This window comes from Myotis davidii, unplaced genomic scaffold (genome assembly GCF_000327345.1).
Source record: "Myotis davidii unplaced genomic scaffold, ASM32734v1 scaffold77, whole genome shotgun sequence".
In the NCBI taxonomy this organism is placed as follows: Eukaryota; Metazoa; Chordata; class Mammalia; order Chiroptera; family Vespertilionidae; genus Myotis; species Myotis davidii.
In genome coordinates, this window is record NW_006289713.1 from 5405439 (window position 1) to 5420371 (window position 14933).

At 54.1% G+C, this 14933-nt stretch overlaps 1 protein-coding gene across 3 annotated transcripts in view; it reads right to left on the reverse strand.

Annotated features, from left to right (window-relative positions):
• Window positions 1–14933, reverse strand: part of GSE1 (Gse1 coiled-coil protein) — a 436931-nt gene that overhangs the window by 256972 nt on the left and 165026 nt on the right. For all 3 annotated transcript variants that reach the window (XM_015562980.1, XM_015562979.1, XM_006762225.2), the window contains exon 2: window positions 1398–1578. In XM_015562980.1, coding sequence (XP_015418466.1) covers window positions 1398–1578 — 181 coding nt within the window. The remainder of the gene's footprint in view (window positions 1–1397; window positions 1579–14933) is intronic.

Consider the following 14933-nt stretch of genomic DNA (forward strand, 5'->3'; position numbering starts at 1 on the left):
CCACCTCATCCCCATCTGCCCATAAGCTCCTGGTCAGCAGGGTCTGTCCCTGGCCCGAAGCCCAGCCCCTTTCCTAGCTGAGTCCACATCACAGAGAGAAAGAGGTGGTACTGGGGTTGCCTTGGAGATGAATGCCCCAGATGGAAGCCCCAGATGACAGGAGAACAGGGCAGGCCAGCTGCCTCAACACCCCTCCCCCGCTGCTCTTACCTGCTCCCGGACTCCTCCCAGCTCTGGCTCACTCCGCAAACAAGCCGAGCTTCCAGCCAGCTGTCCGCACAGTGGGCCAGCACAGGAAGGCAGGCTGGGGTCTCGGGACTCAGTCCTCTCAGGGGCAACAAGGCAGGACACACACGGGAACCCCCTCAACTGACAGGAATATGGCCCAAGGGACCTTCCTGGGTAGGAACGGGGGTGTCCACCACAGGCTGGAGTCCAGCTAAAGGGCCCCACCTGGGATCCACTCACTGCCCAGCCCAGGGCCCACAGGCCCCACAACCAATGCCGCAGGATCCACACGCACAGGCCATCAGCCAAGGAGGGGCCGGCCTCTGTCATCGGGACACGGAGGATTCCGACGGTGCCCAGAGGGGCAGACAGGGTCTCCGTGGCTGGCAGCGTGGGAGTGAAATGCCCACAGCAGAAACCAGTGGGCATTATCTTCCTAAAGATAATGTCCTCACCCCACCTGGCCCAGCTGAGGTAACTCCTGTGAGAGACTGTGCGGGACATGGCGCATTCACAACCGAAAAACCCAGGAATGACCCCTGTGCCATCGGCGGCGAGAGAGTGGGCACACGAGCCAAGCAGTACAACACGGAACGGTATATGGCAGTGAAACGGCGCGGCAGCTTGCGACATTCACAGACGCACCTTGGAACACCAAGTGAGGGGGCCTGCCCCTGGGACACAGAATTCAAACCTCCAGCAAAGCTACGCCGTAGGATGGTTAGACAAACACAGCAAACTTGAGATGGTGCTTCCGGCGGGGGGCGGGCAGGATGCATGAGCATCAAGGCCGATGGGCCGTCTAATGCCTGGGCTGGGTATCAGGTTCATGGGTATCCATTACATTAATTTTTAAAATGATTGAGTGCGTATAATAAAACATAGAGATAAATAAGTACAGCACAACAAACAAAGGCTGTCTGTGAATCAAGGATGAGCGGGTGTCGAGAAGCAGGGATTCTGATTAAATCACAATTTGGTTTAATCCCCGAGGATGATAAAAACAAAAACATCCAAACTCAAGTCCGGGAGACTCTGCCCCCAGGCTCTCAGCCAGAATGCGGCGCTCACGGGGTGGAACTCTGAGCCAGAACTGGCTTTGGGCCCCCTCCCTGACAAGGCAGCACAATCCACTCCAAGCCCTAGAGAGACAAAGAGCTGGCATCTACCTGTGCCGGCGAGGTCTGGTCCGGCCCCGTCCAGGCTGCTCTGCTGACACCGGGCTGGCCCCAGCTCCTGGGCGGTCTTGGGGCCTCTGAGCAGGCTCTCCGCTGGGGTCCCCAGCCAGGGCTCGGGCTCCCGGGCAGGAGGGTGGGTGGCTGCTGGTGCCTCAAGAGATGCAGAGGTGACCTGGAATGACAGGAGGGTAGACATGGTGAGTCTTGGCCATACCTGCCTGGAGGTGCCCCATGGGTGGGACCCGCGGGCTGTTGAACACCTTCCTCCCTCACGATGGCCAGGCCTTTGCAGGCAGGATGGCCTGGCTGGCGACGGGCAGTGGAGGCCTTGGTTCCCGGCAAAGCCAGTGCAATGTCTTCCCCTCGCAGCAAACCCTGCCCGGGAGCACCAGGCCGACCGCTGGGCACTGGTTCCATCTACAGGCCCCGGCACTACCCGCGCCCACGTGGCTCTGCATGAAGCTGGCAATCACTGCCTACTAGGTAGCTACAGCTATAAAGATAAACCTACCCACCTTCAGCTCGCCCAGCGGGGTAGCCATCCTGTCCCCTTCGCCCCCAACCCTTTTCCCGCATTTTAACAATTGTGGGAAAATAGACGTAACACAAAATATACCATCTTGGCCATTTTTAAGTGTATAGTTCAGTGGCATTAAGTTCATTCACAGTGTTGAGCAACCATCATCACCATCATCCTATTCCAGAACTTTCTCTTTACCCCAAATGGAAACTCTGTCCCTATTAAACACTAGCTCCCTACTTCCCTCCCTCAGCCCCCCGCGACCACTGTTGTACTTTCTGTCTTTTTAACTTTGACTCTCCTGGTCGCCCCATCCCTTTTTCACACCCGGGGAAACGGAGGCTCAGAGAGGGGGCGGTGGAAGCCTGAGGATGCCATGACGGGGTGAGCCCAGGTCAGCAGGGCTTCAGATTCGGGGCTCTCCCCTCCGACCTCAGAGGCCTGGGCAGGAGGGGTGAACTAAGCCCCTGGTGGGTTTCAGGGCCTGAATAACCAATTACAGCTACCTCGGGGCCAGTCCCGGGGACCGGCAACCCCCATTTCCTGATTATACGCCCCAGGGCCAGCAGGGCTGCAGAAAAGCAGCTTCACGTTGATCTGTTTTTTTTTTTCAGGGATTAGGGCTATAAAACCAGAGAGCCTAAGAGAGATGGATGGCTCAGAATTCCTTGGGTGAGCACAGGCCCCAGCAGCCCTATGTGCGAGAGACGGATAAATTTACCGTTCGTTTCCGGGAACGCTTTAATTTATGAGATCCATATGGTGACACAGCCCAGACCGCAGCCCCCGCAAATCCCACAGGCGTGCTGGCGGCTTAGGCTGGAGCCAGGAGGAGGCAGCACCTTGGCCCAGCACACGTCATTCATTCATTCACTCACTGGCTTGCTGGGGACCCAGGGAGGGGGCGTCAACATGGCAGGGACCCTGGAGCCCGCTGCAGATCCCACCCTGGCAGGGTTCAGCCGCTCTTGCAACCTTGCCCTAATCTTCTTGGGAAACTGTCAGGGCTGCTATGTTCGCCATTAGTCATAGGATGACCCGGCCTGCCAGCTCCAGGGAATATTTGGGATTTGAACCCAAGTAGTTGGGAGAGAACTTGGCTCTTGCAATGCAATCAGGGGAGGGAGGTGCACAGCTTTTAATTCGAGAACAGCAGGTGAAGGGATGCAGAGGACAAGCTCTGCAGGGGTTTCGGAATGAAAGACTCCACAGGGCTGGGGAAATCCAGGCAGGCTTCCTGGAGCAGGCAGAATGTGAACTAGGCCTTCAAGGGGAGCAGGTTTGAAAGGAGTGGGATATGGAGGGACAAGAGATTCAAGCACACATCCTGCTGGGGGCCAGGAGGGTTAAGCCATAAACCAGGCACTGGGTGGGTGAGAATGCAGGCAGCCCCTCTCAGCACCAGTGGGGTGGTTGCACGGAGGGACTCGAGCCTCATCTTGCCAGATCTGATTTTTCAAGAGGAAACCGGGCATCTATTTTTAAAAGCTGCACTCTCATGATTATTAAGTGTTGGCAACTAATCAAAATCATGTCAGAGCAACCCCCTCCTGCCCTGCTGGTGGGATGGTAAAATGGCGTCGAAGTGCCTGGAAATTGCTCAAAAAGATCAAAGCTGGAGTTAGCATAGGACCCCACAATTCCACTCCCAGGCAGATATGTAAGAGAACCAAACACGTGTGTCCACACAAAATCCTGAATGTTCATTGCAGCCCTCAGTCACAGAGATGAATGAATTCTGCCAACAACACGAATGAACCTGCAGGTGGGTCAGGCAGGTGGGCGTGCAGCCGGGACACACCTGGACGTGCAGCCTGAGCAGAGGACCCGCAGAGCCGTGTGAGGATAAATAATGGGTTGGAAGCAGCTGAATCTGTATTCGTTTGTTACGCAGCAGTGGATAACTCATACAACCCGCGAGGCTCTAGAATCGTACCTGCCCAGCTGTCAATGCTCCCTAGCACACTGTGTGCCAAGCCACATGCCACAAACATAAGGGCACCACTGCCAGTCCCTCCTCTGTTCTAGCTCTTCCCGCTGGTCAATGCTAATGGATGGGCGAGGCTGCCAGACACAGGAAGTGCTGTGAATACGGATTAGCGCATGACAGCCTCGTTTTAGGTGGAGGCACAGGCTCTCCGACAGACCAGGCGGAGGCCGAGAGCCGCCTTTGCTCATCCTGCAGAGCCGAACTTACCATTCCTCGCTAATAAAAAGCAGGCCCGTGGACCAACACATTCATCGTGCCTTCTCGCTACCAGGGCCACAGTTGGGGTCAGGCATCATTTAAAATACTATTAGGACCAGGCCTGGGACATCCATCCCCCACCCCACCCCTAAAGCGGCAGCATCTCGGAGCTCATGAGGTCCCACAGTCCGGGCTGGATAAAGGCTATTGTTTCCTTTATGTCCCGGGACTGGGGCCATTACGTTTAAAGCAAGTCAGTTAATGAGAAAAGGACAAAGCGCATAAAGGGGGACAGCAGCCCACTCCTGGGCACCCTAATGAGCTCTCGAGGGGTGACACTTTCTCCAGGGAATACGGGTCTCTGAGCACCACTCAGGGCAGGTTCGGGGAGAGGGTGGCGTGGGGGAGAAGGCGGACACCGTGCCCTGCTCCAAAGGGGACGCCGTGTTGTTTTCAGTGCTGTTTGATTTTATTAACTGCATTAGTCCACAAGATCCCACTGAGGACTTCTGCTCTATTGTGTGTTTTTTAAAATTGTTTTATTGAGATATAATTCACATACCATACAATTCACTCATATACAGTAAAGTGTACAATTCAATGGCTTTTGATAGATTTGTGGAGCTGTGTAACCAAACCAGACTCCATGTTACAACATTTTCATCAGCCCAGCCAGTGTGGCTCAGTGGTTGAGCACTGACCTATGAACCAGGAAGTCAAGGTCCTGTCAGGGCACATGCCTGGGCTGCAGGCTCCATCCCCAGTAGGGGGCAGGCAGGAGGCAGCCGAGCGATGATTCTCTCTCATCTTTAATGTTTCTCTCTCTCTCTCTCCCTTTCTCTCTGTGAAATCAATAAAAACATATGTTTAAAAAAACTTTATAAAATAAAAGAACATTCTCACCTCCCCTAGAAGAAACCCCACGCCCACTAGCAGTCATTCTCCACTCCCCTCCCCAGCCCCCGGCATCGGCAAGCTCCGCTGTGTCTCTGTTTGCCTGTTCCGGATGGTTCAGATGAATGGAATCTACAACATTCCAGGCCCTTTGTGTCTGGCTTCTTTCACTCAACATCATGTCTCCCAGGCTCATCTGTGTTGTAATGTGTAAAACACATATTTTTAAAAACAAGAGAAGTTCCAGTTTGAGGGCCCATCTCATCCCAGAGGTTGCTGGACAGAAGGCTCAGGATTCCTCTCTCCGGCAGGACCTGGTTGCTGTTCCTGGGGCCTGTTTCCCTCTCCCTCCTGGTCTCCAGCCGGACTCCATCTCTCAGCCTCCTTGCAGCAGGGTGGGGCTGGGCACTGAGTCCTGGACACTTTCCCCAGCTGGGAGATCTTAGCAAAGTGACGGAATGTCTCCCAGCCTCAGTTCTGCAAAATGGGAGTGATAGATAACACAGGGGCTGCCTGCCTCCCAGAGGGACGGTGGGGGGAATTAGATGTCATTTCTGTTATTTAGCACATAGCAGGTGCTCAAGAAACGACAGTTGATTTCATGACCTGACAGCATAAGCGTTAGGAACAAAAGTCAAAACAGCACAGTGGCTGGGGGACCCCAAAGGTCTGGAGGGGTGTGTGTTAGAGACGCCTTCACAGCCGTGGCCTTGTGCAGTTCAGCCCCACCTGCCAGGACTGCCTTCTAGGCTCCTTGCCAGCTGCTGGCCTGAAGGCCCAAGACAGCCCAGGGGTCCCTGAAGTGAGGGGGAGAGGATCTGAGTCATATGCTTCCCCTATTTTTCCTGATCATCCTGAGTCTTCCCCCCCCCCCCCCCCCCCACAATAAGCTCAAGATGCACTACAGGAAGCTGCCGTGCCGATCCTGAGTAGAGCAGACTTGGGACAGAGACTTCCCAGTCATGACTGATCTGACCTCAGTGCATGCCTCTGGGAAATGGGCTAGTAGTGCCTACCCTCGATATACTGAGCACCTACCATGTGCCAGGTGCCCACTGGGCACCGGACATCCGTAGCCCATTTAATCCTCCCAAGAACCCTACCTTAACTGCCACTTTGTCAAGGAGGAAATAGGCACAGAGAAGTTAAGTCAACTGCCCAAGGTCCCCCAGCTGGTCAAAGTCAGAGCCGAGGTTCCGGACCAGTGCTTTGTCCTCTGTCAAACACCTAGAGCCCACAGCGCGGATGAGACAGGGAACAGGCTGTAGGAGACAGAAGAGGAGAGGCCGGCACCCAGTGGCACAAAACAACGCAGCAACACCTTCCTTTCGCCCGAAGAAAAATCAGGCGCAGGCAGGAAGCCAAGTATGGGGGGGGGCACCCCCTCCCACCCGTCCATGGCAGGTGCAAGCCTTGGTTGGAAGGGGGGTGGGCAAGGCCGAAGGGTACCTCATGGGCTGGCAGAGACCTCTGCCACCTGCCAGGGACCACAGGTCACAGGACTGGTGCCATCTGCCAGGAAGGGAAATAAGGGGACAGCCCTGCACGGAGGTCGTCCCTCTTCCACCTTTCCTGGTCCCCACCAGAGCCCACCCACAAAGACTTTGTGCTCAGCAAGCTCTGGTGGGATTTCCTGTTCTGTGCTGTGAACTAGTGCGTCAGAGGCCGAAAAACAGTATTTTATGCCCCTTAATTCCTTGTAGCAGCTCTGTAATGGCAAGCGGTGAGCTCCAAATTCTGCAATAAATGGACTGATAAGGCTCTGGGTCAGGGGGAGATGGAGCTGCCGAATGTACAGTCCCCGATAAGCAGACAACTAAGGGTTATTAAATGTTCGGCGCAGACCCGGCGTAATTGGGAAGTTATTAGATATGGAATACACACAGCACCCAGTAAATGAGTAATCAGGGACTAATTAAGCTTGTACGACACAGCAGATCATGCTGGAGAGGCTGGTGGCTGCCACATCTGTGACAGCAATTAGGGGCGCGCCGGCTGCAGCGCTCCGTGGGAGGGGGGGGGGTCACAGGCTCCAGGCGACTGGTCCCCACCCGAATTCCCCCAGGTGTTCCCACCTCTCGGGGGCCAGGCTCATCGAGCCTTGAGGACCCCAGAAGCTTAAGCAGACCTAGGGGCCAGGACTCAGCAACACAAAATGAAGGCTTTCTCCCTGGCTTCGAGTCTGGACGTGTGATGACTCACTGCGGCCGCTGGAGGGGACAGAAATAGTCACCAGTATCCACCTGGACACTGCACAGTGTGTGCACAGAACCACCTCCTGGAGCTTTGCACTGGTTCTGTCAGAGGGGCCGGGGTGGGGGTGGGGAGCAGGACCAACGTGTTTCAGAGATGGAGAAATGGAGGCAAGAGGACAGGACGAGGATGGAGATGGCCCAGCCTGGCTCCCCTTCCAGCAGGCACAGGGCACCTCCCCTGGGTATCCCAGCAAGAGGAAGACAATGGCATTTCTCAGGAGGTGGCAGCCGAGCCCAGCTGAGGAAAAGGGGACGGGTGTATATGTTGCCAACGTTTTGGTGCATGGGACGATGCTCCAACCAGCCGAGCCACCCTGCCAGGGCCTTTAATGTCTGAGTTTCAGCTTCCTCATCTGAAAAAGGGGGCGCTGAGAGTCATGCCCACAGTGGGGGTGGGGGTGGGTAAGGAGGATGCCTGGGTTAGAACTTGGCAACCCAGCACAGGCCTGACACAGGAAGCCCGTGCATGCACCTGTTAAAGAAAGAACGAGGGAAGCCCAGCCCACCTGCCACAGAGACAACCAGAAAGTCCTGATTCAAGACACGGGGGCTGCCAGGGCTGAATCGAACCCCGTTCTTTCCAAGCCAGAGTACAAGGACCATGATCCTAAGGGTCATGGAGGCTGGGGGCAAAAACGGGTGGGCCTTTCAGTGGTCACAGCCATGCAAGGATTGCACCTACTAAGTGCCAAACCCCAGGCCAACCTTTGCAGGCATCAAGCCTTCGGACAGCGCTTGGGTCAGAAACTGTTAAGTCCCATTATAGAGATGAGGCAACTGAGGCACAGAAAGGGTTAGTCACCCGCAATGTTTGGCCCACTGTGTGGGATGGGCAGTTGGGGCACGATGTCTCCGAGATGCGTACTGTAAAGTGGGAGTTTGCGGCTGACAGCACTGTCTCAGGAGACACACCTGGGCAGGTTTGGCAGAGAAGAGTGGGGCCCCAGGGAGGCCGGCAGGATATTTGGCAGCAGTACGAGTTGGTCAGAGGCAGGCATGCCCAGCTTCTGCTGCTTTTGTGGCTGAAGGGAACATTCTAGAAGGCATGACCCAGGCCCCTCCCTCAAGGGGGCTGCAATGGAGGAGTTCTTTGTTTCCAGAGGCAAGAGTGCCTCCCCATGGCTGTCAGGCAACAGAGCATGCGGGTGGCACTGGGGATTCCAGGGTGGAGGAAGAGCCTTAGAGACATGGAGGCACCAGCCTCCAGGGCCGCCTCCCCGGTCCAGTTTAAGAACCCACTGTGGCCCTCCAGTCAAAAAGTTTGCCCACCCCTGCGCTAGACTGAGCTCAGGCCAGTCACTGCAGGACTCTCCTGGGGTTCCCCATTCCATCCCTGCTAGTGCCTGTGTGCCTACCAACCTCCTCCATGCCCTCTCCACCCCCAACCAGGCCTGGGCCTAGTGGTCTTTCTAACCACCACCCTCAACCTGCAAACCCCCTGAGTAAATCCTCTACCAAAGTTCTGACCCCTCCCCATGGCATTCAAGAGCCACTTGATTTGCCCACATCTGTCACACCTCACATCCACCCACCTTCTCCACCAACCATGCATCTCACCAGCAGTCAGCCATCTGTCTGTCCGTCCAACTGTTCCTATGTCCACTTACCCATCTGACTGTTCATCCATCTGTCCATCCAACCATCCATCCATCCATCCATCCATCCATCTATCCAATAAACATTTATTAAGCACTTATTATATGACAGACACTGTGTTTGGGATACAGCAGAAAATAAAACAGTTAAAAATTCCTGCCTTTAAGGAGCTGACATTCTGGTTGGGGAGAGAGACAATAAAGAAAGATGTATTCACATGTCAGCTGGTAGGAAGTGCCACAAAGACAAACAGAAGGGCTAAAGAGGAGGGTGGGTGGTTAGAATTGTCCATAGGCTTGCCCAGTGAGAGGAGGATATTTGTGCAAAGACTTGAGGGGACAGGGGAGCCAGCTGTGGAGGTAGGTGTCTGGGGGAGGGGTGTCCCAGCAAGTTTGTTTGCAAACTTTTTCTGAGAAGGCTGACCAGTGTTTCCAGCTCTGTGGGCCAAATGGTCTCTGTGGACTCAGCTTTGCTGTTGTAGCACTAAACAGCCTTAGACAATATGAAAATGAAAAATGTGGCTGTTCTAATAAAACTTTATAGGCACAGCAATTTGAATTTCACACAATTGTCACGTGTTGTAAAATATTGTTTTACCTTTGATTTTTTTTTTTCAACCATTTAAAAATGTAAAAACCTTTCTTAGTTCAGGACAAACACGGGCTATGGTGGGATGTGGCCTATGGGCTGCAGCTTGCTCATCCCTGTTCTGGAAGCAGCCAGGAGGCCTGTGTGGCTGGGGGGGTGTCTGTGGGAGGAGGGGAGTGAGGCTTGACTCAGAACACAGGCAGGGCTGGGAGAATGGATGGTGGGGCTGCACGCCCACTGGTCTACTTGAGTCCAAATGACACACCCCGAGGGACTGCAGAAGGTCGTAAGGTGCTCACATGTGTGTCTGTCTGTACCACTGAGCTCATTACCTTCGGGCCTCCCCTCCAGGCATCCTGTGGGGGTTGGGTGCAGATGCAGAAACTGGCTTGCCTGGTTTAAATCCCAGCCCCATGCCTATGAGCTGTGCGCCTTCAGGCAAGTGAGTCTACCTCTCTGGGCCTTGGCGAGGACTCCCTGGGCAGGCTGAGCCACTGTCAATGCCCCCCCAGCCCCCTCCCACTCCACAAAGCCCTATGCCTAGCTCCTGCCTGACATGTCACCCCCTAATTCTCTGCCTCCTCCTCAGCCAAGGGTCTGCCCCCCTTCCCTGGACTCTGCCCCCAGCTTCCCTCCCTAGGCAGAGACAGGTGCTCCCCCAGCTCACTTTCATCAGTACCCTCATCCTAGTGCCACAGGTTTAGGGGCTACGCTTCTGCCTCCCCAGAATGTCACACCGCGCCCCCCCCCGCCAGGTAACCTGTAACCCCAGCCCTGGCACAGTGTCCTCAATAGAGCTGATGGAGGAGATATCTGAGTTACGGAAGGAACTAAGTGAAGGCCTGGGGAACAGTGTTTTGGGCATAGGGAACAGTCTATGCAAAGGCCCTGAGGCAAGAATGTGCCTGGTGTGTTTGAGGAAGAGCACAGGGGCTCCTGTGGTTGGAGACGAGTAAAGGAAGCCATGGGGCCACATTTCAGGGGGGTCTGTGGGTCTCTGTGGGGACTCTGACTCTCACTGGAAGTGAGACAGAAGCCCGGAGGGTCTGGGCCAAGGAGACTCATGATGCGATTTTGTTTTTGTTGCCATGTTAACTTTTTATGTTAAGATGCTTACAGACTCACATGCAGTTGTAAGAAATAATACAGAAAGATCCCACATACCCTTGACTCAGTTTCCCCCAGTGGCAACATCTTACCAAACTACAGCACGAGGTCACGGGCAGGATGGTGCACCGATGGCTCACTGTCTCATGCAGATTTCCCCAGACTGACCTGCCCTTGCCCGCGTGTGTTCCGTCCTTCGCAGTGATATTACTGGGGGTGGGGGCGGGGGGCGGGTTCCCGTATCCGTCTCCATCGCCTCGGTACAGAAGCCCCATCACCAGCACAGACCCCACGCCTGGCAACCGCCCACCTGCTCTCCATTTCTCTCACTTTCTCACCTCAAGCATGTCACATAAATGCAGTCACACTGATGCCAGCCTTAGGGACTGGCTGACCTCTCAGCACGGTCCCCTGGAGCTCGGCCCAGGTTCTTGGGCAGACTGGCAGCAGGTTCCCATGGCCTGGCCCTGCCACAGCTTGGTGGCCCATCCGCCTGATTTAGGTGGAAGGAAGCTGTCCATCCCACCACAGCCCTGTCCCTGCTCCCTCCTGTGTCTTCAGCGTCTATACCTAGCTTTACCTGCTAGCTCCCCACTCAGGGCCTGCACCCTCCATTTGTGAATCGATGTCCCATCAACCAGTCGTAATGCTTCCCCTACCCACCTACCCTCTGGCATGACCTCCTCTGACGTCCTAAGCTGGGGAGGTCAGGTAGCTTGTTAACAGTAACCCTCATGACACGCTCCCTGTCCAAATGTGGATCAGAGGGGTTTAGCAACCTGCCAAACACCACACAGCGGGAAGATGGTGGGCTTCAATCATCGCAAAGACAGATGTGGAAGCAAGGGCAACAGCCGGGGGAACGAGAGGGCAGCTCTGCCCTGGGCTCCGTGGGGCTCCGCTCCACCCTGTGCCTCCACCAAAGGGGCCGTGCCCGCTGCAGGTGGACATGACATAATTACTGTGGAAGGAACTGTGCCGCCTCACCCAGGGCAGTCAGTTTATCAAGCACTGACAGTGCATTAGCTAAGTGATCACTAGACTATTAATTTTTCCCCCAGCCCTTGCCAGGGGTATTACAGTGAAAAATGGCAGCTTAACCGCAGGGAAATTCTTCAGGGTGACAAAAATAAAAATAGCTCTAATTGAAGCTGATAGAAATTATACCCTTTAAAAACACACGTTGGGGTGCACTGGTTATAATGGAAATTAACGCCGGGGCCGGGTTTGTCATGGGACGTGAAAACACGGTGACAGCCACAGCCAACAGCCTCACGGGGCATCACATCTGCTTGGCTGCCACTTGGCTGGCCTGGTGGTGTCGGGGAGGCAGCAGGGACAAGCTGGAGGCTGGTGCCAGGGGCCTGCAGACACAACCTCGCCTGCTCACCCGCCCCCCTGCACAGGGACAGTGGGCAACAGAGTGCCACGGGCCCTTCTCGACTCCACTCGGGAGAGAGTGGGTATGTCTTAGGCATCCTCCAGGCCTGGGGGGGGCAGAGGTCCTGGGACCCTTCACAAGCCAAGTCGGTGCCCCGGCCGCCAACGCCAGGCCCCCTTGTCCTGGCGCCAGATGCTGACTTGAAACTTATACATCAAAACACATGATGTGTTTTCAGGGCCCAGAAAATGTAGAAAGATTTTGATGTTCTGGCACCCAGCGGTGAGCCATCTTTCAGCAGCCGAAGAGGTTTCAATTAAACATATGAAAAAATAACAAATATAATGGCAATAACATTAATAAACACACGGATAGCATCTGCTTTGCGCTCTGCACTGTTTTAAGCACTTTCCACATATTTTAATTCACTTAGTCCTCGCAACAACTCGTGAGGTAGACACTGCCATTATCGTGCTCATGTTCCAGACCAGGAAAGACCATGGAGGCCCAGAGAGGCTGTGGAGCCTGCCTGGGGGGCCAGTGGGGGCAGCCAGGAGCCGGGCCAGCTACACAGCCTCCGGGCCGCCTGGCCTGAGCGAGGATGAGCCCCAACCCGAAGACACGCAGCAAGTACCCAGCTCGTCCCTCAGTCCCAACTCCGAACTCACATGCTCCACAGCCTCCCGAGCTGGCTCTGCACACTTACACTTATTTCTGAGTGATTTGTACAGAAACTCTATTTCTATGTTGGCTGCACGTTTACCTGTTGAGACTGACAATCCCCCTAAACGTCCTGCAGCCCCAGGCTGAGCACAGAGGTGCGCTGGTGTTCTCGGGGCAGGGGCGTGGCAAAGAACAAAACAGACCCAGCAGTTCGCGTTAGAATATTTACCCGGGCTTCTGCCCTGTGCCAGGCACTGTTCTAGGCACTGGGGACTCAGCAGTGAGCCAGACAGGGGTCCGCAGGCAACAGGAAAGTCATTGAAAAGGAAAATTCAAACAGGCTCACGGTGTAAAGACGAGATTCAAGAACCTAAGAATCTGACTGGCAAGGAATAAAGGGAAAGATTAGGAAGACCCTCTCATTCTCTCTCCCTCTCTCTCTCTCCACACACACACACACACACACACACACACACACACACACACACGGAAAGGAATCTAATCCTGGAAGAAACATTGAGAAGATAGCGATTTTCATGGCTTTTCACTGTGCTTCTCCCTGAAACAGTCTGAAAGGAAGCGTTAACTGGAGTGAGTCCCGACCGAGGCAGAACGGGGAGAGTAAGAGTGGGAGACAGGTGGGAGCTTCTAGGAAGGCTGCGTCTTGCCAGGGCCTGGTCAGCTCTGCTGGGCATTTGTTCAGAGACATCACGGAGAGCAGATCCCAGGGACGGGCGAAGACACGTGCGCCCCTTTCACAGGAGGGAAGAGGCCAGCCAGCTTGGCATCGATACCCGGGGGGTCATCAGGTGAAATCACAATCACATATAACAGTGCAAGATTAAACGGCTAGTGGCCCGGGTCCAGGAGGGGAATGACACCAGAGCCAGCTAAGCCCCTTCAGTCTGAGAGCGATGCTCCGGGAAAGCAGGCCCAGGTGCCCGATGTGATCCGGCACCGCATTAACTCTGCCCGCAACAGCCACCTGGGCCACCCGGGGGCACACATGCCAGCTGTGACCTCACGCAAACACCTGGCCGACTACTAGACCCCAGGATGCTAACAGGACGCGCTGCCGTGTGAACTGGTCTCCCACGTGCTGGGCCGAGCTCTGCACCATGACCTTGTTGCATTCTCAAGCAACAATGTCAGTAATAACCTGGACGTGGCTAGCAGCCCCCATCCATTGAGCTGGCCTGACTTCAGATACTGACTCCTTCACTATGGGCTGTGTGACCCTGAGGAAGTTACTAAACGTCTCTGAGCCCCAGCCTCCTAAGCTGTAAAATGGTCAAAATGACTCAGAAAAAAAAGACCCAAGACACACATGCTTAAAACACTGGCTGGCCCTTAGGGCTGGCTCATTAAAGCCTTGCTGGTTTTATTTCTCCTTATGGCAACCCCTTAAGACAGCGATTTTCAACCTTCTTCACCTCATGGCACACATAAACTAATTACTAAAATCTGTGGCACACCAAAAACTATATTATATATATTTTTTGCCAATCGGACCAAAAAAAGAGGGCATAATTCTGATTTATTCACACCAGACAGCTATTATTGTATTGCCTGTTATCCTTTTTTTCTTTATTACTTTTTAGAGAGAGAGGAAGAGAGAAGGAAAGAGAAACATTAATGTGAGAGAGAAACAATGGTCAGTTACCTTCTGTAGGCATCCTAACTGGCGATTGAACCCACAACCCAGGTATGTGCTCTGACTGGGAATCGAACCCACGGCATTTCAGTGCACAGGAGGGCTATTGTCATTTTTTTAATTTGACAATCGAAGGCAAAAGAGGTCAGTGCCCCTGACTAAATAGTTAGATATTGCATGTTTTAAAAATTCTTGTGGCACACCAATTGAAAATCACTACCTTAAGATAATTATTTAATAACATTTGATGTATGTGCCAAGCATCATTCAAATGCTTTACAAATCTTAACTTGCTCGATCCTACTAATGGGCCTTTGAGATTAAGTGCTCCTATTACACACCCATTTTATGGATGAGGAGACTGAGGCACAGAGAGGTAAGTCAGTTGCCCAAGGTCACACAGCCTTCTCTCAGTCTATACTGTTTACTCCATGCAAAACTGTCCCCCCCCGACCCCCAACAGCCCAGGAAGTTGTGAGAGTACTTAGGGCACTCCCATCGTACAAAGGAGGTTAAGCAACTGAATACAAATAGCTGGTTAGAGGCAAAGCAAGAATCAGATGGAGGTATGTCTGGAGATGACCGTAGTACAATGATCAGAAGACAGAATAAGGTGAGTATAAAATGGGGAGGGAGGTAATGGAGGCTGAGTCAGCCCTTTCCCACAAGAGAGAGGGAAAG